This window comes from Sciurus vulgaris (assembly GCF_902686455.1).
Source record: "Sciurus vulgaris genome assembly, chromosome: 6".
NCBI classification, from domain to species: domain Eukaryota; kingdom Metazoa; phylum Chordata; class Mammalia; order Rodentia; family Sciuridae; genus Sciurus; species Sciurus vulgaris.
Window position 1 is genome coordinate 129,795,098 of NC_136466.1, and position 26,426 is coordinate 129,821,523.

Here is a 26,426-nt window from a genome sequence, read left to right on the forward strand (position 1 = left end):
ACAGTGGATGTGAGACAGGCTTGAGTCACAGGAGTGCTGAGCCTAGAGGAGAGAGAGAATGTTCCTGCTCTCCCAGGCATGTCTTGGTGTCCCTTTTCTGACCTATTATTGTCAGTGTTTTTCCTTTCTCTTCTTGATTCTTTCTCAAATATTTCTCTGGCTCCTATATCCCCTCCGTGTGATGATCGCACTCTATAAAAGGCATCTGTAGCTGTGACAGTTGATCTCTTGGGAGGAAAATAATCATGGGCCAACCCCGGGGAAGGGTAGAGGAGAACAGGCTACTGTGGATTGGGTCAAGCCCAAACTGAATATCCAAAGCTGTCAATCCTCACAGAAGGCAGGTTTCATCAACATGGGAGACTTTTATAAAATTCAAGTTTTGGGCCTTAGCTCTTAGAAAACATCAAAGCTATGATTCTGGACCAAAAAATAGTAGCCAGGGAAACAATGTGTCCCATTTTGAGGATTAGAGAGTGTGAAATTATGTGAATGAGTGTAGTATTAGGGACTCTGGTCAGGGTACATGAATGGGTTCATAGAATTGTGTGCAAAGTTCTTCACATACAGATACATTTACATTTTTTCTATGGGAGATGTTCATAACTTTCAGCATTTCTAAGTTTTGGTGATCCAGAAACAGTCCACACTTTTTATTCTAGACACAGAATGAGCACTTCTTGGTCCTTTGATCTGCCTCTGAATTCACATTTTTCCTGACTATTTTTCAGGGCTTCGCATATTTTTTCCCTTTCACTACCCACTCACATGCTAGGTAGAATTAGAATAGAGGCCAGAAGGCAGATGCTTCTGACAAAAAGACTGGGCTTCCCTGAGCTAAGAAAACACTGTTGTACTCCAATCTTATCTCACATCTTTCCTAAATGTTTTCAACTATTTTCTGTCTCTGTACTCAGAGAAAGATACTATTGCAACTTAGAATTCAACAATGTAATTGATGTCAAGAGTCCATGCATTTGACAGACAGTAGTTAATTGATTGAAAGGACATTCCTGTAGGGATAATATCTCACATTAATACAGGACTTGAGCCCTGGTGCACTGAAAATCTTCCTTGTATATTATCTCTTCACCCCGCCCCCATCCTGCCATAGAAAATTCCTTTGAAATAGGGAAGGAGAGACTTTGTTAGTCTTTATTTTTGAGGTGATAAATCAGCAGCACAAAGAAGCTAAGGAACATGGCTAGGAACTAGAAGTATTGATCTCCAGATGGTTGTTTTTCCTACTTCAAGTATAAGCTACTGGGTCTGGAAGTGTAGGGTCAAATGGCAGTATGGCTTGAAGTTATCTGCATACACACATTTTGAGGAGAGTAATCTGCGCTGAATCCTACTTGTGACATTTCCATCTGGAAGTTGTCTCCTCCTTGAACAGTACCTGGGAAATAATCAGTTTCAAAATCATATTATATATTATTTAGTCAGCAACTAAATCAAGTTTTCAAATGTAGGTGTGCATGCAGACTCATACACACACACACACACACGCACACACAATATTCACCTCGATATAAAGAGGGGGAGAATTCTGGGAAGAGGAAATGACTAAGACAGTGTTCTAACAGATTATGGAAATCTGTAGTAACTCCAAAGTAGTGTTCATAGTTGGTTTTAAGCTGAAAATTAATGTATTTAATGACATGCCTACAAAGTTCCTGATAGCAAAGAACCTTCAACAAAGGAAGGGTATGAGGCAAGGTCAAAATTGAAGTCAGTTTAAAAAATATTCTCTCATTACTAGCTGAAAAACTAACTGAATTTTTAATTTTTAAACATGGGCTTCGATAAATGCACACGTATCTCAGATGCAGTTGGATAAGTTACATAATTGACCAATGATGAAGATTCTGCTGAGAGATATTTAGGTTAGCCATCAGGAACCAGAATTAAATATCTAAGAGGAACTTTATCAAGTAGGAAGCTGTCCATATGTGGTGCTTGCCCCTACTACCAGCACTGTAAGACCTAATCAGTGCTCACTGGACTGACATTTCAATAAAGAGAAGAAACTGTAATGTACAACCTAGTCTTGTTTAGAAGAAGTAATGATCTACACAGAATGAGCAGAGATAATTTTTAATAAAATAGAGCAGAGCTCCTTGATTCCTTAGAAAACTTGGAATGGACCTACCATTTGACCCAGCTATCCCACTCCTCGGCCTATACCCAAAGGACTTAAAATGAGCATACTACAGAGATACAGCCACATCAATGTTCATAGCTGCTGAATTCACAATAGCCAAACTATGGAACCAACCTAGATGCCCTTCAATTGATGAATGGATAAAGAAACTGTGGTGTATATATACATATATATATATATATATATGTATATATACACAATGGAATATTACTCAGCCATAAAGAATAATAAAATTATGGCATTTGCGGGCAAATGGATGAAAGTGGAGAATATTATGCTAAGTGAGATAAGCCAATCTAAAAAATCCAAAAGACGAATGATCTCACTGATAAGCGGATGATGACACGTAATGGGAGGTGGGACGGGGGCAAGAATGGAGGAAGGAGGGACTGTATAGAGGGAAAAGAGAGGTGGGAGGGGTGGGGGGAAGGGAAAATATAACGGAATGAATCAAACATCATTACTCTATGTAAATGTATGACTATGCAAATGGTATGCTGTTACTTCATGTGCAAACAGAAACAACATGTATCCCATTTGTTTACAATAAAAATAAATTTAAAAAAAAGAAAAAAAATAGAGCAGTGCTCCTTAAAAAGTCTGCAGTAGCAGATAATGTACAAAATCATTTCTATTTAACTTTTAGATTATGTTGTGGTCATTCTTATTCATGCCACTACAAATGCACAAACTCATCAACATGGACAGCTTAGAAATTTCGTATTTTCTCAGGAAACATGAGATTCTGACAATGGCTAGCAACTTAGAAACACCATAGGATATTTAAAAAGCAATACAACTTTTTGATTAGGCATATCCAGTAAATAATCAGGAGATCAAGATTTGACCATAGCAATGAACTTTTAATTTATATAATCCCCTTGCACCCAGATTTGGAAGTAGTTCCTGGTACGCAGGTGGTCACCAAAATACCCTTTTTATTGCAGAGTGTTGTGTTAACCATCTGGAACCAGAATTTGGGTAGTGTGGAACTCTTTATCAACTTTAAAGTGTGTTCAATCCTCCATACAGTGAGTGCCTAGATATGTGATATTTCTACCCTGACCAGACTTTTTAAGGCCATATAAATAAATTATTTTAGATCTGATATATAAAATGTTTCTTCAAAAATTGTATATTATATAAAAAGAAGAAACTATTCATGATTGCAATAGATAATTCTAATTTGTTTCATTAATTTATTAACAATGTATGAGCTTCTTTACTTCTCAATAATCTCTAATATTAAACATTATTAATCTGTGCACATTTAGGTAAAACATAAAAGTGATTGAATTTGTATTTTTAAATAATTACTGAAGTTTGGGAATATTTCTTATGTTTATGGGTCATTTATAGTCTATCCTTTATAAAGTACTTATTTATATTCTTTGTAATTTTTTCCTTACTGATGTGTACAAGTTTTTTTCTATAAAACTACACAAATTGACATTAATAAAGCAAATGTGAGAATACAATAAAAATCTCAAAAATGGTTTGAAAGAAAATTCTGAAAAGGAACTCTTTTACCTTCAATGCTGAAAATTTGTTCTCCTAATGTCCCAGCCTTTTCTAGAAGAGCTGCTTCATCAGACACGTTGAAAAAGTATCTTTCTGTTGGAATACTAGCAATAGCTTTGATTTCTTTTATTAAATTTTTAGTATCAAGGGCATTTCTGTTTAAATACCCAAGAACCTTTAAAATAGAGAGGAAGAAGAAAAAAGTCATTCCTGTTATTTCAAAAGTTTCCTATTTAGTTCCTTCTAGTCTACTTCCCAACGCCAAAGACCTTCTGGAGAAGTAAGTCAAGCAACATTTCCACAACCATTTATCTATTTGACAAGACTAAAAATCAGCAAGGAGCAGAGCAGATAAACAGTAAATAACTTTTTTTAATTAATAAACTTTGCACAGCTAATAAGAAAATGATGCCATAGAGGAATAATTATCCATCAACTATAAATCAAGTGAGAAGAAAAGCCACCTACTGCTATGCCAAATCTCAGGATATTGTCATTGTTGCACTGCTCAATCACATCCTTCAGCATTGAACCATCGTGGGACTCCCCATCAGTTACGACCACCATTACTTTGGTGGCTCTTGGTCGTCCACCGGAAGCTGCTGAATAAGCAAAATCTCTGTGGTGGATAAAATTAAAGACTCATTATCAAAAGATGAAGTTAATATGTTAACTTCTGGTTTAAAATAAATATCCATCCTACGTAATTCAAATAATTTCCTCAGTTCACTGGTCTTCTTTCAAATTTTAGTCCATTAACCCTTTTCTTTGTATTTTTCATATTTGATATGATATTTTACAAACTTCTCATGTCTCAACTTTTATAAATCCTTTAAAATGGTTCCATTTTCTTAGATTTAAATTTTTGGGCAACCTGAAATCTATTTTGAGGCAAGGAACAAGGCAGGTTTTCATCTGTATTTTTTTTTTTTTTAGGTGGTTAATTAGTTGTTCAATAACCTATTTCTCTTTGCCTATTGGACCATCTTGTTACACATTTGTTTTTTCCTGTGTAATGTCACCTACTCCTTGGTGACTGATCACTCATCTGATTATACTTTAACACCTAGATCTGTCTTCAATTTATCTCTTCTATCTTCAAATTCACATATTCAATGTGTGTTGCATATTTTTACTGGAATGTGTAAGGAGTTCTTCAAAATTAGTGTATTTAAAATCGAGCATATCATTTTATTTCCTAAAGTATTTTGTGTCCTCTATATTATAGAATATAAAAAAGTAGAAAACTGTCTTATAGTTTTCAGCTAGATCAATTTGAATTACAGTTTCTCACATCCAATCCTTTTTGAGTGAAGTGTGTCTTCTAGGACATACTCTAGATCACAAGTATGAGTGAAGCTTTTAAGAAGAGATACTGGGCCTCATTTAGTGTTGATTACCAGCAATGCTTGTAACAATACATTGCAACCACAGACAGTCAGTCAAATAAGGTGAAGGGAAACAGGACAGCACTTGATGGGAAAATGTTCCAGAATTCTATTCAGTGTTTTAGAGAGATAGAGATAGAGAGAGAGAGAGAGAGAGAGAGAGAGAGAGAGAGAGAGAGAGAGAGAGAGAGAGAGAGAGAGAGAGAGAGAGAGAGAGAGAAAACAGGTAATTACAGTCTGGGCATCTGGCAGTATGGGAAACTGGGTGATTCTCCTGGCAACAGGAGGATTAAATTCTCTTAGCTTGAGAAATAATGGTGCACAGGGGAGAAAACCAAAAATTTAAAAAGATGATTAAAACGATACAAATCCCATCTGAAGAGAAAGTGACCATTATCGTGGAGAAGAAAGCTTCCCAGGACCCTGGAGGCCTTCCACGGAAAAGTGCCACACCCATATTTCCTGGTGAAAACAGGGACCTTCAGCAGTTCTAGTTCTATCAAGGTCATTTTCTATCAACCCTGTTCTTCCCCTCAGTCTGGACAAGGAAGGGCACTTGACCTAATGACAGCTGACCCTATTGACCGGCCAGCTGTTGGTGAGATGACCTGGCCCAAAAGGACATCTTAATAGAGACAGGAAGGAGTAAACCAATCATTTCTTCCCTTATAGGGAATCTGATTTTGAGACAGATGAGCAGAGTCACCCACCAGTGGAAGCAGCAACTAAAATATACACATTGAGAGAAAAAAAGGACAGATGTAATGGGAAATGCAGAAATAGAAATGACAGGATGTGGTGACTGACCAGGCGTGTGAGCTAAGAAGGAATGAAAAGAATACAAAAAACTAACAAGGTTTTGAATGACTCAGCAAATAGACTGTGGCATGAATCAAAATAACAGGGTCATGAGGGTCTCTGGGGAAGGAGTGACCAGTTTAGAACACGCTAAATTTGATAAGTGAGCTGACTCTCCAAATAAGGACATTCGGCATCAATTTGATGTCTATGTGACTTTTGGGGAAAAATTCAGGAATGACAGCTCAGCAGTGGGGTAATCCTAAGAGAGCTGATGTTGACACCATGGGAGGGGATGCGATTCCTAAGAGAGAAGGACTGTGAAGAAGAAAGGGCTCTGTTTAGAAAATAAAAAAATAAAAGAAGCCATTGACTAGGCAAAAATTGTTCACAAAAAGTTGGCAGGGATGATCCCAGATTTTGGCCATGTCATGACAACTGTTTCAAAATAGCAGAGTAGGTTCATCCTTATCACATGCTCAAGGGAATCCCAGGGGATGAGGCTCAAGGGGTGACTTAGAGGCCTGCTTAGCTAGGGCAGAGCTACAGGTTTCAAGAAAGTGGAGGGAAAGTGTGGACCCTGTTTAAGTGCAATTATGGAATCAGGAAGAAGCTATGCTCAAGATGAAAAGGCAGGAAGGAGGCTTAAGGAAGGGCAAGGGTATTGTTCTCGTTTTTTTTTTTTTTTTAACAACAGGATAGTAGTTCAGGTTTTTGTAAAGGGATCTGGTTAAAACTGAGTAAAGGTGAAGGTCATAGACCTGAAAAAATAGAGAAACTGAGATAAGAATGAGGAGAACGCTGCGTGGTTGTAAAACCCACGCTCCCCACAGATCGTAGTATGTACGATGCACTCACGCAATTTGGTTAAGATTCATATGTTTAGGATTCTACAGCTCTTCTTAATTTGCATGAAATGCTCCATGAGCTTAATTGGTCAAAATTTCTGATAGATATTAACAAATAATGATGCCTGGCATTTTAAGCTAAGATCTTGCTTCATTTAATTCATACAGAACCATAAAATAAAAATTTAATTGATACAAATTTAAAAATTAATAATAAAATAAAAATTTAAGGACAAGATAAAAATTTAATTCATGCAAAATCATCTTATAAAAGTCTCAGAATCAAAGATTTTAACCTCATTTTCTAAGTGTCTTCTCAAAATACTCAACTTATAGAAAGTGGAGACTTTCTTTTTATTAGCTCAGATTTATGTGTGGGTTCCAGACATATCATTTTTCTTTTGTCTTTTATTTCCTTTTTCTTACTTCTCAGCACTTTTATATTGTCTGAATAATGGTGTTTTGGCAACAAAACTTACCTTGCAAACTGAATTGCTTTGAAGGTGTTTGTGAGATCCCCACCATATTGGGACGTCTGGGATGTTGCTGTAATCATTTCATCTTTGGTTGCAAAAGTATTCAGATTAAACACAACTCTTGGATTGTTAGCATATTGAATTAACCCCACCTTCAAAAGAGCAGAATTTTATTAATGGACTTTCATCACATTTTTAACAATTTCTATATGGCCAGTATAATAAAAGTAAAAAATGCATTTAGACAAGTATCAATGGCGTAAGGGAACCACTTCCAATTTTGTTCTTGACAGTTAATTTTCTTTCAAAGGAATGACATCTGTTAGAGGCCCTCAGTGTACAAGAGTAGTACTGATTGCCAAGCAACAGGATGTGCTGTGGATTATGACTTGGTTCTCCAGATTTAATCATAGAGATTTTTAATTCACTACCTTATGATATTTAATATGGATGAGTGCTAGAATACTGTTAGAACAGAAAGATTAAAATAGAGATAAATAAACTTTCTAATTATCAGTGGCTATAGACTTGCAAACAACTATAAGCAATCATAGATGAGGTAATACTTCATCAGTTGAGGATAATCATGTAATAAAGAATCAGAGTTGAATAGAAGACAAGTCTGTGTACCCCTAAGCAATGGAGTCAGTTAGATTTATTTACTGCACTGGATTTCAGTTTCGGTATATCTGGGGAAAAAGTTGTTGGATATGCATATGAGGAAGAGAATTTCTGTCTTTCAAGGGAAAATACCATTAGAGAGAATCTTATGGAAGACAGATGAAAGAAAGGAGACTTCTGAATGAGATGTTTGGGGACATTTTTTAATTCTTCAGTTCAAAAAGGTCACAGTCTTCTATTAATGTCCTCATTTTCAGGCACTGGAATCACTCTAAACCTATGAGATGGGGTTTAATGAACAGGAAATAGAAATCAAGGAAACAGGGACCAGTGGAAAGAGGTTCCCTGAAAGACACAAGACTTTCTGAGGTTGGTATGTAGGGAAGGTGGAAGGAGTGAGGCCTGGATTTCTGAGTTCAATCAGGGATTTTCCTGGGAAACAGGATGTAGGCCCCATGAGGATGATAATAAATATATTCTGAATCTCTTTCTTTAGGAAAAGGATGTCTGACTTGAAAGAACGGAAAGATAAAAAATAATGGAGGATTTCAAAGTCTAATATGAGAGGTCGATGGTAGTGTAGTAATCCCCATGTCAGCCCCAGACCTTGTGAGTGAGGATAGGGGAGGCGGACTAAAAGATACGTTGTACATTAAATCTTATGGAAAGGTCCAACTTAATTAGTGAGAGAAGAGACTGGGTTATACCTCTCCTAAAGAGGAATACGATGCATTGAGGTTTTCATGCACCTGAGTCACTAGAACTCAGTTCTAGTGACTGAGTCAAGAGAACTCAGTTCTCTTATGAACTGAGTTCATAAGAGACTTTGACAGTGTTTCACTCCATAAAACAGTGCTATACGTAGTCTTAGTTAACACAATTTCTGGTAAAAGCCCACTATGAAACTTCCAAGATCTTGGCAGGCGTTAATGTCCTTTCAGTATTGAAAAGCGACATCAATATTTTATAATACTGCATAAGAAAGTGGAAAAGCACATTTCAATAAAAATAAATGGAACATGTATAGGGGAAAATATTTCAAAAATTGTTACTAGATGTTGGATGTTGAGTATCAGATGCAACCCAAGAACATATACTGTTAACTGTGAACCGCTTCCTGCTGAGGTTGGTTCACTCTGCCGCTACAACTAATAACGAATGGCAGATCCAAATAAAAATGAAAAAATAAATAAATTAAAAAAAAAAAAACAAAAAGAAAAACAGAAATGGAATTTTTTCCAATCCTGGGTTTAAGAGATAATCCTGTCTCAGGTTCCTGAGTAGCTGAAATTATGAGTAGCACTTTTGACATAAATGCTGTTCAGTCTTTCTTTCAAAATCATGAAACTTCTGCTTCTGAATTTGGGTTGCCTGCCTTAAGTAGATGTAAAAGCAAATTAAAAACTTCTGAAGACATAGACAGCCATATCAAAATATTGAAAAGACTTAGTCTGTGTTTAAAAAAAATATATAGGTTAGACTAGAAAACACTAAAAGACTATAAAATAAGAAATAGTAGAATTATTCTTAGTGACTTAATTTTTTTAATTTCAAGAATTCAAAGAGTTTACAACAAAGAGTAAAATAAGAACTTCATTATTAGTACAAACAGACATGAAAAAATAATACACATTCATGTATTGACAACCTCATGGGCTAGAGGGGTAAAAATAGGTGGTAAAAAAAGAATAAAATGTTACTTTCCAAAACCTTGATGCCTGTGTTACAAAACTCTAAGGTCAACAGCATTGGACAAATTGATAGGGAGAATAATAACCTACAGTAGTTCAAGTTTCAATTAACTTTCAAAATTACCATCTAATGCATTTAATATGTGGATTTAGCAAATGCAAAAATTAAGACTTCATAGCTAGCATTCTTCTCTCATAAAGAAAGCTATGGGTTGGTTTACTGATATCCATACCTGTGTCTTCTTGGGGCCTATATCCAGGCCTTGCACAAATTTTTCCAAAAAATTCTTCACTGCATCCCAGGGATAAATACTGTTTGATTCATCACATACAACCACAACATCTATTAAGGAAGGGCAGGCTAGAAGAAACAGAAGAAGTAAATTTCCACAGGTAAGTCAAGTTTCATACCCATATAAAAATGGACTTATGGAGGAATTGGGTAGGACTTGATAAACTCCCCCCTCCTCTAAATGAAAAGCCTTGTTCAGATCTTCCACACATTCATAACTTACTCTGAATTGCAGGTGAAAAGCTGGCTGAGAGCCGAAAATCGGGACCGATGTCAGAACAAACACCAGTTGTGTAATACTGATTTCCACACTGCTGTGCCCACAGGGGACCACATGTCTTCAAAGAAATGAGAAAAAGGTAAATGGAAACACATGGAAAATGCTAACCTTCTACTGCCCCATTTTGGAACTAAGGAATTGTTTCTATTCTTTTCTAAGATACCGGGGATTGTCAACTCTTTAACAGATCAAAAACCAGGGAGGACAGAAGTGATGGAGAAGAAAGTGGCAGATGTTCTGTGCCCAGTGGCAACTCAGTGAGAAGGAGGATTGTTGGGACTGTCAGGGGCAGGTGTCGGTGAAGGGGAGCCCACGTGCTCTCCACCATGCAGGAGAACACATAGAAGCAGTGGTGCAAAGTTATTTTTTGTGTCTCAGTTAGTTGGGCCTCAGATGCTTCATCTATAAAATTAGCAGAATCCTATCTCCCTTGTGGTGAAGATTAAGTTCGGTCAATGTAAAACATTTGGACAAATAGCAAGTGCCTGTACTTGTTAGCCAGCATCTCTGGTGTTGCTGCTGGATCATCGGTTTCCTCCTGTCCCTTCCATTCAGACAATTCCATCCTCCAGCAGAGTCCAGAAACCCAAGTGCCTCTGAGGGCCAGATGGAAGCCCTGGAGGAGTGCTGGGCCAGGTAGAGACACCATGAACCCAGGAAGAGCCCATTTCTTATATCCAGGGACAGCTACTCTGTCCGCACCCCCATCAGTGTTATGGAAAAGAGTTTCCAGTTTTCCTGAGAGTCACCGGGGGAAATTTTTGCATGAAAATTCAGTTTTAAAAACTCTGTTAACCAAACAGAAATGAGGTTCAGGAACTGCAAAGTAATTTTTTTTCTTTGCTTTTAAGTATTTCTTTACTTTTAGATCTCCGAATCCCTTATTTCTACTTCCTGATTTATTTGATCACCAAAGCTGGCTGACACTTGTCTCCTTGCCCACATAATCTGCATTTCAGTTCCTAAAATCTCCATCAACCACAATTCTCTCCTTTGCATCAGACGTTTAATAAATGCCAGGAATTTATGATTTAATCATGATTAAGGCATAAGGGAAACATTGGATTAAGTAATATTAAAATCACTAGATGAAAAAGGAGAAAAGCAGGAAAGAGGAGTGTAGTTAAGATCCTAAAAATTATCACAGAATTTAGTATTATGTAAAGCTGTGAGTGATATGTAAAATGTATGCAAAGCATTGATCTTATGGGAAGATCAGTTATTAAAACTAAACAGAAAAGTGTGGACTTGAAGAAGCAATTGGAAAAACAAAAGGAAATTTATTTGACCCAGTTTAACTGTTCGTAGCATAATAGTTAGAAGCAGCTGTGGTCATATTTCATGCTCAATGAATAAGGCATAGTTTTCTTCTATAAAACTGATTCACTGTGCCAACTTGTTAGGAAAAAGTTATTATCAATGCTTCTGGCTAATTTATGAAATAATATATACCAATTATTGATTCTTATCTGCATTCTTAAATGAGTTTTTAAAATTCCCTTGAAAAGTAGCTTATAAAGTACTCAAGAACAGATTTTTTTTTTTTCTTTCATGAACACTGGAAAACAGCATAAGAAGTTGAAATTAGATTATGCCAATTGTTAATGCCAGAACATTCCTGCTTTAAGCCCAGAATTTAAAAAGTTTCAAGAAAGATGTGAATATTGTCAGTCTTTTCCATGTAGTTCTGAAGAGTTTCTTATTGTTTTGACCTTTCAGGTATATAAGAAATACTTTGGTCTCTCTCTCTCCCTCTCTTTCAATCTCTCTCTCTTTGCATCCTTGGTTGCTACATTGACTATTCAATTAATTTCTTAGATTATCTTGTACTTTTACTTTATTTGTAGTTAGAGACTAAAATTTTTTTTTAATTTAAAGCACATCCTATAATCCCTGATTTCTCTTTCTGACTAACTCAACCTAAAAAACAAACAAAACAAACAAAAACATGAAACAGCCATATTATAAAGATCTAGGCTATCATAAACCATGGAGATACATTACAATATTATTTATGCACATATATAACACACATTATAAACAATATTTAATTTACTTAGTGGTAGCAAAGATGGTAAAAAGTATTATCTATCATTACTAATAGAATGACATTGTTCAAAGTTGGTTACATTTTTAGAATTATACAAGTATAAAGCAGGTTTTTAAGTTAGCATGATAATGGTATTAAAAATATTACTGTAAAATTAAATTAGGCTTTCAAAAACAATTTTAACAGGGCTATGCTAGTAGGTTATCCTTATATAAGAAAGTGGAAATTTCAAATAAGATTGACTTTTTATTTACCTTTCTACTTTTTTTTTGGTATGTGATGTGATGTTTTAAAATTTTTATATAGTTAAATCTTTTCAACAGTTTCCTATGTTATTTCTTCTATTAGTTCTAAGCTGAGAAATTCTCTCCTTTGGAAAATTTCCATTAAAAGAAAAGAAGAAAATTTCCCTTTTCTTCTAGTTTTTTAATATTAACTCTTTAAGTCACTTGAAGTTTTTTTTTTTTTTTTTTTTTTTTGGCATATTTAAGTTATTAACTGGTTAGTTGTCATCAGACCACTTGTTAAATAAGGCATTTTATTTCAGTGATTCACGATGTCTTTGCATAGCATTTTAGAACCCAAATAAGAATAAAAGCTGACATAAAATATGATAAAAAGTGGACCATACTTTAAATAAGTAAACCATAATAGCAAATGATTAAAAATAAAAATATTCATTAGGTTTGAAACCTACTCTCTGAATTAATAGCACTTAACTCGAATGTTCCTTCAGGAAGCAGAAATAAGACCTGGGATTTTGATGTGATCATCAAGTACCAAGGGCAAGGAATCAAGGGAAAAAACCTTTTTTTTTTTTTTTTTTTTTCCCCAAAACATTTTGTGGTAATGATTTTGTTGAATATCTAAGAGTTTTACACATCAACAGACTGTTATTTGCACTGGATATTCAAATAGCATAACTGATCCAAAAGCAAACTCTGCTGTTTAAATGTCAAGGCTTGATTTGATGGTGCGGGGTGGTGAGAAGACACTGACTACAAACTTCTCAAGAGGAAAGAGGGTCTTAGAAGTAAATACTCACAAGAAACCCTCCGGTGCCCACGTTCCTTGTGAGGGTCAAGCCGAGGTTCATGTTGGTTTTTATCTCAGTAACGTTTGGGATTCTGGTTGACGCTTTGAGAGGGAAAGATTTTTTAAAAGCGATTAAATCTTTACATTTACTTGAGGTTGTTTAAAAAAAACAGGCACACCCATGTTTGCATGTAGTATTGAAGTTAGTATCACATGTCCAGAGTTTGTGTTACATAATGAAGTGTAGGGAAATGAGAGTCATTTGGTGCTGTGGCAGCTCATCTTAGGGTGTAGGCTGAACGCTCTCCTTTTAAATCCAACTGTTTTACAAACAGGGCTCTGACTAAACAAAATGCACGTGAGGACAGCATTTGTTCCTCTGCCAACTCTGTCTTTCCAAAGTCAAATTGGCTCTATCTGATGCTTCCCCCGCTTTCTTTCTGAGTTGTCAAAAATATCCTTAAACTGTTATCAGAGAATGGCATTTGATAGAATCTGGCTCAAAGCAGTGGATGAATTTTAAAAGGAAATCCCAGAGACTAGCCTGGTCAAATAATAAATGAATCAGTCCAAACCTCCTCTCTCTGTCTGAACTGAGGCATCACCTGTTGGATCCATTTCTGAAATGTTGAACTGTGCACTGGGCTGTAACAATGTCGGTTACGCACGTTCTCCAACCTTGGCTGAGCCATCATTGCCACTTTCATTATCCTTAGTTGGATTCCTTCCTTGTTTCCCAGGGTGCCTATTACAGAGCTTCCCCTTATTCTGGAGCCTCCAACTTCAACCCACATCCTGCCACTCTCAGAGAATGACTTGTCTACCACAGAGAGGAGGAGTCACACTTGCAGGGTAACGTCCATTCTCCTCCATCCTTCCGCAGGATCCTCCTAGAACTACTTTTTTTCTCCTTCATAGAGAAGAAAGCATTCTAAGAATCATTTTTCCAGGTATCAGAAACTTTTATCCCACCCAGTTAACTATATTCCAAACTAACAGTCACTCCCTTTTTGCCACTTCCTGACAATCGCCTGCAAATAAGAGCATCTCTTTTTTTCTAGAAAGATCTTTCAATCCTGCTGTCTCATAGAACTGCTTTTCCTAGCTCTCCTTCTCTGTTCACCTCCTGGAAAGCAGGTTGATTTACACCTAGTCCTCATTCACTATTCATCCATTCCTAAATTCTTTATCTCTTCCTCCCCTCAATGCTGCTGGATTTACAGTCCAGGTGAAGGAATTACACAAAATATAATTTGCTGTAGTACAGAAAGAAAATAATGGAATTTTCTGCATGTATATTTTTATACTTTAAATTTATTTTTTAGGTAAAGGCATTATTAAGATAATGTCAGTACATATACATAGCTTTAAACCATATTAAAACATATACATGGGGCTAAGTGTTCAAAAGTTAAGGGTGAAGGGTGATAGGATACATTAAAAGTGACATAATTAAACTTTTTAACTATATGATAAAACCTTTTAAAACTCACTCATAATGTATACATTTTGATTATTAAAAATGCATGGATGGCAAGCTTTCAAAATGCTTGGAGCCCCTGATCTTTATCACCCACAACCTCCTTAAATAAGTGGGGGGTGTTTCCTGAGTTCTCGGGCCTTATCTCTGAAGCGTTGACACCACTGATACTCCTCCCACTTCCCTGGAGATATGTTCACTGAGCCCCTACTAAATTCCAGAAATTACACTAGAAATTAGATAAACACAGATGTGTAAGAAACTTATCCGCCTTTGTTTCTAATTCTATTTTTAATTTAATTTTTAATTTGTTCTAATTAGTTATGCATGACAGTAGAATGCATCCATGCATTTTGATAAATCATACATAAATGAAGTACAACATCTTGGTTTTCTTGTATGTATTGTAGAATCACATCAGTCAAGCAGTCAAATATGAGGTAATAATGTCTGTTTCTAATTCTTAATTGCCTTTTTTTTGAAACTTCTTTCCCTTGATTTTCATAACACTTTATTTTCTCATTTCATCCCTTAATTCTCCAGGACAACTCTATGTTCCTCAGTGCTGTTTTTGTTTGTTTTGATACTGCTGCTAATATGATCATGATCAAATTGAATGACTTTTACTTGCTTCAGAAACTATTGTCTGGAAATATCCTTCGTTTTCTTTTGTAGCCTTGAATTTTCAGTGATTTTTTTTTTTTTTGCATTATATTAGAAGGCATTTGGGATAGTTAAAACAGAAAATAATCTCATATTGTGAGTTTTTTATTAGAGTACAATCTTTTAGACATAATATGCAAAAGGGTGTTTCCTGACACCTGCCATCAACCTTAGAACTGATGTTTCCATACTGAATGGCTTGTTTTGGAAAGAGAAGGGAGAGAAATATGGATAGCTTCAGATTTCTGTAAATAATCACAAAATAATCCTAAAGCTTGAGGGAAACTTGCCCATGATCTGGGGTAGGTGATCCAGAAAGTAGTACCTTTTGGAGGCATACTGTTAAATCAGGTCTTCAAACTGTTTTGGAAATTTGGATTCAATTGGGCTTCACCTGACTGAAGAGATAAAAACATAAAGCTGCCCACATTTCTTTAAGGCAGAACAATGACAGTTTTTGCTGTCATTTTTCAGCTGAGTCTATGACAAATATGTTTCTGCTTGTGAGAAATAACTTTGCTAATTACGACTTACTTTGCAAATTCAGTTTTTCACATGTAGCAGTGGACAGGTCAACAGGGCATTTATATACATCTCCCATTCGGTTCTTAGGAAAACCACTCCAGGGTGAACCAACCAGTAACCTAGAAATGGGATTTCATTTTTCATTAATCATAATATGTTTAGTTTCTTACCACAAATCAGTAAAAAACAACAACAACAACAACAACAACAAAAAAAAACAAAAACACTTAATTTTAATGTTTTAAAACAGTTCGTGTTTGCTATCATTTGAGCTGCTTCCTTTTTTCTTAGCTGCTCAAGATCCTTAGTGAATGTCTGCAGTATGTCTGCTTTACCACACACCTGGGAGGTCTCCCCACAGCAGTGCTGTCCAAGAGAAACACAATACAAGCCTCAAAATGTGAGCACATAGGTCATTTCAAATTTTCTAGTAGTCAATCAGGATAAGATTTTAAAAAATCAAGTGAAATCAATACTATATTTTATTTAACCTAATATGTACAAACTAGCATGCAGTCACTATAAAAATTATGGATGAGTTATTTTTCATTCTCTTTGTTTCCTTGCTAAGTCTTTGACATTCTGTGTGTATTCTCTACTTAGGGCACATCTCAATATGGACCAGCAACATTTAAATACAAAACAGCCACATGTGATAGAGGCAATCGTATTGATCAGCACAGCTCTCAAGAATGAAATCATGTTAAAACCCAAGAGCAACAATTAATATCTGCTGAGTTTTTATACACCCTAAACTCTGTCATATGTCAACTGATTTAGGGAGCAGATGAGTTAGCTAGGTGGCTTCACGCTTATTTATAATGGGGTACTTAGCAAAACCACAGAACAAAATATCATGGGGGTCTATCTCTAACAATGTGTGTGTATCTAGAATGCAGGATGAAGTTGGTGCTCACATCCTTCCTTTGGTTAGTTTCACTTCTGCAGAGTTCCTCCAACTATGTGTTTCCTTCTAGAAGCCCTCATCTGTTGTTTCTGACCACAGGTAATTGGAAAGAAAGAGCCCATGTAACATTTGATCTTTAGAAATTGTAACAGGTTAATTGTTCATGTAGTTACTAAGGGAGCATAATTAGATTCAGTGTTTTTGTTGTTGTTGTTGTTGTTGTTGTTTTTTGTTTGTTTGTTTCCTTTTTCTTGTCAAAGCCAGAAAGGCTTAGGTTATCTGAAATTTGAATTCTTTCATGAGCCTTCTGTATAATTTGTCAATATCAATCAAACATGGTACCCATCCTAAGTGCTATAGTAGATACAAAAAAAAGCTAGTAAATCTACTCAAAATACATGACAAGTAAAATAATCATAAGGATGAACTGAAAAAATAAGACTTGGCTTCCTGTGGAACACAAACATTTTTGTCTTCTGAGAAAATAATTGAGCATAATTTATCTATTAAAATATCACCCATGGTCAGGATTACAACAGTACCAGGCATATAGTTTAAGACCTTTGAGAAAGACAGACATCTGAACTCTGGATGTCAGCAAGTTTCCACATTCACTTGGTGGAGGGAGGGACTTGGTGGCAGGGGTTGGAATGCATATTTGAGCATATCTGGTGTTCTTCAAAGTCATGATCGTTTAGAGGAAATGAGGAAACTCATGAAGTCTCTGCACTGTGAAAACACTTTTCTAGAGCTCAGTATTCTCCATCAGTGTTCATTGATGGTGGAACTGTACAGCGTAACTCTGATTGTGCGCTGGTCTTCTGCTGAAGTGTAAGAAAGCAGATAATCTGCCTCTTGCTTTCTTCTCCAGCCCTGTGTCTTCCTTGCACCTTCATGAATGCCAGTATTTTAGACACGTTGAATTCAGGTCCTCCAAATTAGATTCTCTCTTGCTTCTAAAACTTCACACATGCTGTTTCCTGCCTAGTAAGTTCTACTCATTAGTTAGGCCTCTTGTTAGACACCAGTTCCTCCAGGAAGTCCCCCCACCCACTGGCCCCTCCAAATCTGAGGATTAAATCCCTCAACAGAGATGAAAGGTACAGAGGGTTGGGCATTCTGTGACTGTAGGACTAAATAACTACCTGTGGAATCAATGAATGAAAAAACGTTTCAACAAACGAATGAATGTTTCTCCACTATTAAGTACTCTTGTGTTGGTTGATATAAAGTAGAAAATCCATAATTCTGTTCTAATTGAGGAAAATATATATATATATGTGTGTGTGTGTATATATATATGTGTGTGTGTGTGTGTGTGTACATATATATATGCATATATATGTGTGTGTGTGTATTTTTTTTTTTTTTTTTTGGTCCAAGTAAAGTCAAAACAGTTTTAAAAGAGGTGAAAAAACTCAACCTGGTCAAGTGGAAGGTACTCAACGTTACTGTTCTGGCAGCTGTTTCTGGTTCGGTCTCCACGTATTTACTATGTAGCAGTTAGATGAATTTTTGTTGTTGTTGTTGTTTTGTTTTTGACAAAAGCTGACTGTGATGTATGTGTAGCGAAGAAAATAGCACCTTATAGCAAGAAGCCCCATACTATACGAAGTATGGCTCTGCCCCTTGGGATGTGGGGACTTCGTATTAATTACAGCAAATTTTACAAGATCCACTGAACCACATCCCCAGCCCTATCTTGTAATTTTTATTTAGAGATAGGGTCTCACTGAGTTGCTTAGGGCCTTGCTAAGCTGGTGAGGCTGTCTTTGAACTGTGATCCTCCTGCCTCAGGCTCCGGAGATGCTGGGATTACAGGTGTGAGCCACCGTGTGCACTGGACAAGTCACGTGTTTCTGATGGAAGATTTAAGCATTTTGTTCCTCAGAGCCCAGGCGGTAAAGCTGCAGCGCTGGTGACCTGCTAGCTCCTTGAGAAGGTACACAGCAGCACTGGCTGCTTCCTGTGCAACAAGCATTCCCTGGGTACTGCCCTTCTCACCTACCCCCACCTCATCCAAGAACTCAGGGTGTGATAACCTTGAACTTCCAGGAGCTATGCCATCACCACTCCACTGAGAATCGTAGCCCTCCTAGGTTAATCAGACAGGACAAGGAGAAAGGCAAGAATTTGCACAACGTGTGCCACTCAGCAAGGCAGATGGGAAAGCTCTTGAAATTCTCTGAAAGAAGTCAAATAAGTAGGAATGAATTTCTGACAATGTCATGCATCATAAATTCTTAACACAAGAGATAGAAAACCAGGCTATTTCAGTGACTCTTAAAAAACAAAGGTGTCACTATATACACCTGTCCCTGAAATACTATGAAGCCCTTTAAAAGTAGCCTCCGGCTCATTATAGCAACTACCAGGCTTCAGAGGCCACCACCCACACCCTGCACTGCTAGGTCCCAACACAGTCTCCTCTTTCCACCCTGAGGCCTTTGTGACGTCTGGTGCCTCACAACTCAGTCTTAGGAGGAGAGTCTGTGTCACTGCCTGAGGTCACTGCCAGGGAATTGCGGCATTCTTGAATGAACAGACAGGAAGTTAGGGAGTCTGGTATAATCATCTGTAAAATTTTACGCAATCAGCTGTGGCAGGAATGGACGCATCAGGACAGAATGTTAGAACAGTGAGGAGTAGGATGTGCTGGTGGGTAAACTCTGTTGAAATAAGACAAAACTTCTTTGAAGTAATGAATTTAATCTCAACCAGACAAAAGAGTTGCATGAAATGTGTCCTGTTTGCTGATTCTTAAAACAAAACCCAATCCCAAGATATAAACTCTTTTCCTGCAGTGAAACTGGGAATTCTTCCAAGACTACTTTAAATAACACTTACTGTTCAATTATCTTGTGGGAAAATAGTGATTATATAGACTCCCAAAACATAGCCAATTTGCCCACCTCCAGTGGAATTCAAAATACTTTGTTTGCTTAGTAAATGCTATTTATGGTGGTGTAGGTAGGGTAGTTTTAAACCCACAATCCAGGAACTGTTTTAACTATCTTTCTTTTGTCTATGGGTCACTAAACTCTCTAGTTCCTTCAATACTAGGGATTTTTTTTTTAGAGTTTACCGACAGAGGTGTACATTAAAGAGAATGGTAAAACATTTTGTTTATACAATTCAATCGATCTGTATTGAACTCCTATGGGGTCGATATGTCACACAACTTTAGGGGGCACTATTCTTATGTGAACAGTGTGACTTGACTTTGTGCAGTATACAACCTGTGAGACACTCTATACATGGGAGCTAGACTTACTATGGGCCACACTCAATTCCAAGTGGCGGGGATATGTTAGTGAATAAATTGTTTCTGGCCCCATGGAACTTATATTCTAGTGAAAGAAGATAGGCAGTAAATCTAATAAGTAAGTGAATTATATGTGGTGGTGGTGATTGGTGTTCTTGGGGGAAAAACGAGCAGGGTAAATTTATGATGTGGGTAGAGAATGGTGCAATCTTCATGAGAAAGGTCAGGGACGGGCTCCCTGAGAGGGGGATGTTTAAGTAAAGATTTGAAGGAGGTAAAGGAATGGTCATAAGAGCACTGGAGGAGTAGTCCAGGCTGTGGGAATGTCAAATGCAAAAGCCCTGTGGCTGGAACGGAGGCATAAAGGGAGATGGAATCAGGTTGTAATGGGGCCAGACCATACAGAGATCATAAATAACTAGAAGCCTCTGCTTTTTCCTCTAAGTGAAGTGAGAGAGCCTTTGCAGGGGTGTGAGTAGAGCAGTCTTGTGGTCAGACGTAGCTGGGGGATTTTGAAGGCTGCTCTGTTGAAAATGATCATTCTGGAGCAAAGGAGAAACAGGTGAAGCACCTGGAAGGGGGTTGTACCACTATGGGCCAGAGATGCTGGAGGGCTCCGGCAGGCTGGTAGGAGTGCCTTGTTTAAGATAAACTGTGAAGGTAGAGTCAGTAGGGCTGTTCTTTGAATTGAAAATTAAGTAAGTAAATAAGGAAAGGAAGGAAGGAAGGAAGGAAGGAAGGAAGGAAGGAAGGAAGGAAGGAAGGAAGGAAGGAAGGAAGGAAGGAAGGAAGGAAGGAAGGAAGGAAGGAAGGAAGGAAGGAAGGAAGGAAGGAAGGAAGGAAGGAAGGAAGGAAGGAAGGAAGGAAGGAAGGAAGGAAGGAAGGAAGGAAGGAAGGAAGGAAGGGAGTCAAAATAAGAAACTAAAAAGAATGAGCCACTACCACTGGATAAAACAAACATTATCAGCAGAGCAAGATTTTGGAAGGGGAGCTCAGGAGTTCATTGTGAGCTATTTTAATCTTGAGATGTCTATCAGACATCCAAGGGGACGCTTTACATCGGCTTAGAAGCCTACAGTCTATAATTAATCCGCATTAATGTTGGAGGTCTCAAAGCCTACAGCAAATAACTATAAATTATTGCTCCCCATTTTGTTTAGTTCCAGGCCTTTGACAACACAGTGTCCATTAAGACCTAAGAGGTTATTGTTTTTTGATAGTAAATATAAAAGGAATTTTTAATGCAAAGAATTCATCTATGAGGAATGAGTCAATGGAGGAAGATAGGTAAAGAGAATTCACCTTTTAGGTCCTGGTTGGGAAATATTGCTATTACAATTTTAATAGCTAAACTCTTTGGCATTTTTTGAAAGGCAGTTTTAGTATTTAAAGCCTCATTTTGTTGCCTTAGACCTAAGCTGTCAATCACTTCCTCATAGAATGTATGGCTAAACCCCTGAGGTCTTTAAGGGTCTCCATTCAGAATCCACCACCCTCATGATGTTAAAGCACCTTAACCTATAAACAATAGCCTCATAAAAACCCTTCAAGTTGGCCTTTGCCCTGGAAGCCAGTGAATCAATAAAAACAGTTGCTCAATACATCTAGCATGCTGTTTTCCTGAAGTTCAACCCAGAAGCTGAACTAGTCACTGTAAAGCACTCTGATGATACAAATTCTCATTCTTGGGCCTATCCTTAGGAGAGGTGTGTAATTTTAAGACCACCACGTGGTGGAAATCAAAGCCCATGAATCAGTACCTTTCAACTAGGTGCTTTGACAGATGGTTTTTATCTGTGATAAAAATTGGAGTAGCAACACCATCGTAAACTGCATTACAGTTTATAAAGTACATGTACATTCTCTCCTTTGATGCTTAAAAATACTCTGTGAGGTCAAGTGCTATAATTATTTCTGCTTTCATTTAAAGAAACTGACTCCAAGTGACTCTGTGGCTACAAAGCCCAGGTGGGTAACAGTGCCCTTTCATTTCAAATCCCTGATTATTTCTATCATAGTATGCTCACTAAGAAGTCCTCTAAAGAAGAAATACTTATTGTTTTTTCATCATCAAAAAATTTACAAGTCGTTTCCACTTGTGTCCCTTAGCATTTCCCAGATCCCTCTTCAGATGGACTTGGATGGATGGGATGTTTCAGACCATCGGATGCCAGCAGTGTGTGTGTGTGTGAGTCCGGTTCACCCTTGTCATGAACTCCATTCCAGAAACAGGTATTCACACAGAGGAACACTTAAACTTGGATAACTAATGGGCATGGAGGACTTTCACAGATCATTGACATGCTCCAGAATTCTGCAGCAGCTCTCTCCCAGGTATAAGTCACACACATGGTCCACCTGCTCATGTGTTTGTAGGTGTGCACACAAATTTGTGTTCAGAATGAAGCAATGGAGAAGCAAGTCCGAGCAAGGAATATTTAATGAGTTTTTTTCCTGCTATAGATTTTTAAATTTATGACCAATAGCTCAAGTCATTTTAAAAGTTGTTCATTGATATTATTTAAAGCTTGTGAAAAAAATAATCAGCAAGTGTGTTGTGATAAATGTGTGGTATGCTGAATATGTGGTAAGCGTAGGTGAATCAGTATATGGTGGTCCATGGGATCTGTGTTCTGAAAGGCACCTGCTTTTCATTCACCCTACACCTGTCGCCAGGTAAGTGAAAATCACTGTTGATAGGAGACTTACTAGTTTGCACACCTATATGGATGGTTTTGAGTTACGGTTTAATTGCGTGACAATAGCATAATAATTATTTATTAAAATAACAATATTTTTCAAACTTAAAAATATGAGAATATTTCTAGTCAAACTTCCAATGCCTTTGTAGAATAAAAAAAATTGGAATAAGTTATGTTAGTAAAAAGTAATCAAAATTTAATGGAAAAAAAGGAATATGTATGTTGTGGATTTAAAATAAAAAAGTAGACCCTGTGGATAAATAAACATGTTAAATGGAACTGATGCCAGGAGGATTTTTTCTTTGGGAAGAGATGTAAGGATGCAATTGGCTAATATTTAAAGGTCATATCGAAAGACAAAGACACAGTTATTTTGGAAAGAAGATTGAAATAGCATTCTTGGCCAAGAAGAAATGGACTATAGCTGATCCAATATTCATGGAAGCCAATCCATGACAGATGAAAAATGGTTCAGGAGCAAAGGAAAAGAAGAGGCAGGAGGAGCTAGTTATAAAAAACTGATTTTCTTTCTATGTTTTCACATAGTGCTGATAAGACTAGCTTACATATGTGTGGAGATTTATTTTTTGATGTGCTTCACTTTTATTCTTGCAAAATGTGCTTATAATGTTCCCGTTTGGTAAAGAAGGCATTCTTGTGCTCCAGAGAGGTTGTGTGCCTTTTCCAAACTCACCCAGTGAGTGGTGAGGAAGATGAGGAAAAATCTTCATGTTCTGGCCCTAGACTTAGATGTTTATGAGAGTAAAAAGAAGCCTGGTAATCAGCATCCTTGCCCGGGAAACACCTAACAGTAAAGTAACAGTAAAACCAGTGGAAGAATGATGGGGCAAGCTGTGTAACAGAATTTGTAATCAAAATTCTGAAACTTTAGCTTACATTATAAAATTGACGTTAAAATAAAATTTAGATAGTATTTATAAATGCCAATTACATCATGTCATTTCCTTGGATACTTACAAAAAATGCATTCATTGGGTGCATCTTATTTATGTTGCATTAATTTACCTTACCTTTATTACTTCTTAGGTCTGTAATATCAGGCAAACTACCTAAACTTTATAAGCCCTTCTTTTATAAAAGGACTGATAATTTTTATAAGCTCCTACTATCATTATGAGTGTTATGTTTGCCAAGAAAGTGCTCATTAAATATCAGGTACTGTTATAATCAAGATACCCAATGACATAATCTTTGACATTTGCTATAAAATTGAACATGTTTTCTTTATTTTTATTTTTTTCGCTGTTGATGACCTTTATTTTATTCATTTATTTATATGTGGTGCTGAGAATCAAATCCAGTGTCTCATGCATGTGAGGCAAGCGCTCTACCACTGAGCCACAACCTCAGCCCCATGTTTTTATTTTAAATTCTCTTCTAGACATATTTGTGGAAGACTATTACATTTATCACATACAGAACTTTATTAAACTTGTCTTAATTAAAAGTTAAAACTCTAATGTGAGACCATATGTAGTCGGATTTTTGTCTTGTTTTCCCATGACACACATCCATTATATTTTTCCTTTCTTTTTAAGGAACTAGAATGCACCAGTCTTTGCCAGAACAAGAAAATATGCTTCTTCAACTGGAAATACCCCTAGTTCTCAGTCAGTCCTCATCACACCAGTGTTTGTAGTTTTCAATGACTTTTGAGTCATAATGAACTCAGCTTGTTCCTGGGACCAACTTTCAGATTACACAGACCGAAACAGTGTGTATCACCAAAGCTCCAGGAAATGATTTTAAACATATCTCAATCCTTTGTAGATTGTTTGTGATACAATTGCATCATCCTCATTGGAACATCCTGTATGTAAAGTAAGGGCTGGGGGCAGGCGGGTAGGGGAGCAGCTGGTCACCTCTGCCTATCCTGAAAGGAGACCAGACCACGATTTTACCTGAGTCAGAGGGCTGCTCCTGGGCTCTACTTGGGAGGTCATCTTGCTTTTAATATTATCTAGCTCACTTGAGACTCTTAAAAGGGCTCACGAATGATCAAACCCATATCCCTACTCTTTTCATTTCTAGGGTAGAAGTTCACCATGTAATAAAAACCTAATAAACAAAACTAGTAAAAGAGTCAAGATTATTTTGTTAAAATCTGGTAGATCCTGATGTAAAAAAAATGCCTATAAATTCTTATAAACACAGGACACCTGGAAAAGCTAAAACTGTACTTTTAGAAACAGAGGAGTTGTGATTTAAGAAAACTCGAACTAGAGCCTTCAGTGAGTTGTCAGAAGGAAGAAAGGGGCTGAGAAACAGGACTGAGACAGTTTATAAAGAAAATCAGAGTGGGCAGAGGAAAAGGGGAAGCAAAATCACAGCTCAGAACAGGCAACAGGAGGGCAAAGAAAATAAAGACGTGCACATATGTGTGTGAGTATGTGCATGCACACTTACACTGTGCATGTATAATACGCAGACGTTCAGGGCAGAATGACGCATAGTTTATTAAAGGAATTCATGGCAATCCCCCTTTCTGTACCCAAAGTTAACTTGATTAGTATCAGTAGGAAAGTTAATATTTAAACAGTCCTTTTCACATCTGCTACTTCCATAATCTCTGAGCAATTGTCATAAATTAACAGTGGGAAGGGAACAGGGCCAATTGTCAAAACAAACAGGCAAGTTTGGACTACAAGTTTCACATTATTTTCCTTGAGCATTCCGAGTGCTGCCTGTCCTAACTGTGGCCCGCTCTGGTGCTGGAACGGCATCGCCCCCTGACCTGGATCCTGGCCACAGCTCTGTGCCCTGGGCAAGGAATGCTGGCAGGGTGGGGCTAATGACACAGATCATGAGGAAACCTTGTCCCTTGGGTGTCCCTGGCCTTATTAAATTAATGTAACTAGGGACACCAAAATAACACCAACACTACTGGCACAGGGGTTTGGCACTAAGTTCTGTCTTCTGTATTATTGATGGTTGCCTACTCTGCACATGAATCTTCCACACTGATAATTCATGTTCCTCAAAGTCAAGGTCTATATTTCTGTACCTCCCATTGTGTTAATCCACAGAGTGTCCAGGGTTTGGCCTCTTTCTAGGACCAGATTAGTGAAAGGACTCAGAGCCTGTCAGCTTTGCTTCTTTCCTTCCAGCTCTCACTTCCATGTGGTTCAGCCTCTTCAGGGCAGACAGCTGCTCACTCTTCTGCCCTCTGGTGTGGTGGGATATGCTCACACCAGTTGGCAGATACAGGTTTAAGGTTGCATATTACCAAAAAGCTCCATTCTAGAAGTAAAAGCACTAGCCCGACCAGTGGCAGGGGGATCCTCATCTCCCAGTAGCCATTGTCCTGTGTTTCCTATCTCTCAGGAGTGCTCTGAGACGGCCAAGGCAGGATTTAGAAATATTCGTTGCCTGGTCTTGCCATCACCCCGTTGCACCAGAATCTCACTATAAACTCCTAACAGGCTTGTCTTTTAACCATGTCTTGAATGGTTAACAAGAAGCCTTGAGAGAGAAAGGAGAAATGGTTACCTCTACCTTTCCCAGGATTCTACTGAATGAGTTCCATCAACTCTTTGGCCCTTCTGGTCTTACTCAACTTACATCCTGCAACTTGGCCAGTGGTTTGGTTCCCTTACAATCCATGATGGGTTTATCATCTCTAATAATATCTGTTAATGATGGTGGCTTTTTCTATTAGAGCTTCCCTGTTCCAGGAAAGCTGTTACTTAAGAAGAATAG

The 26,426-nt window shown here is 37.4% G+C and overlaps 1 protein-coding gene across 1 annotated transcript in view; it reads right to left on the reverse strand.

Moving 5' to 3' along the window:
* ITGA2 (integrin subunit alpha 2) overlaps positions 1-26,426 on the reverse strand; it is a 96,835-nt gene that overhangs the window by 36,126 nt on the left and 34,283 nt on the right. Inside the window, exons 3-10 of the mRNA XM_079143479.1 lie at positions 15,842-15,951; positions 13,175-13,266; positions 10,023-10,137; positions 9,741-9,868; positions 7,199-7,347; positions 4,154-4,304; positions 3,695-3,860; positions 1,323-1,399 (exon numbers count right to left, since the gene is read on the reverse strand). Coding sequence (XP_078999605.1) covers positions 1,323-1,399; positions 3,695-3,860; positions 4,154-4,304; positions 7,199-7,347; positions 9,741-9,868; positions 10,023-10,137; positions 13,175-13,266; positions 15,842-15,951 — 988 coding nt within the window. The remainder of the gene's footprint in view (positions 1-1,322; positions 1,400-3,694; positions 3,861-4,153; positions 4,305-7,198; positions 7,348-9,740; positions 9,869-10,022; positions 10,138-13,174; positions 13,267-15,841; positions 15,952-26,426) is intronic.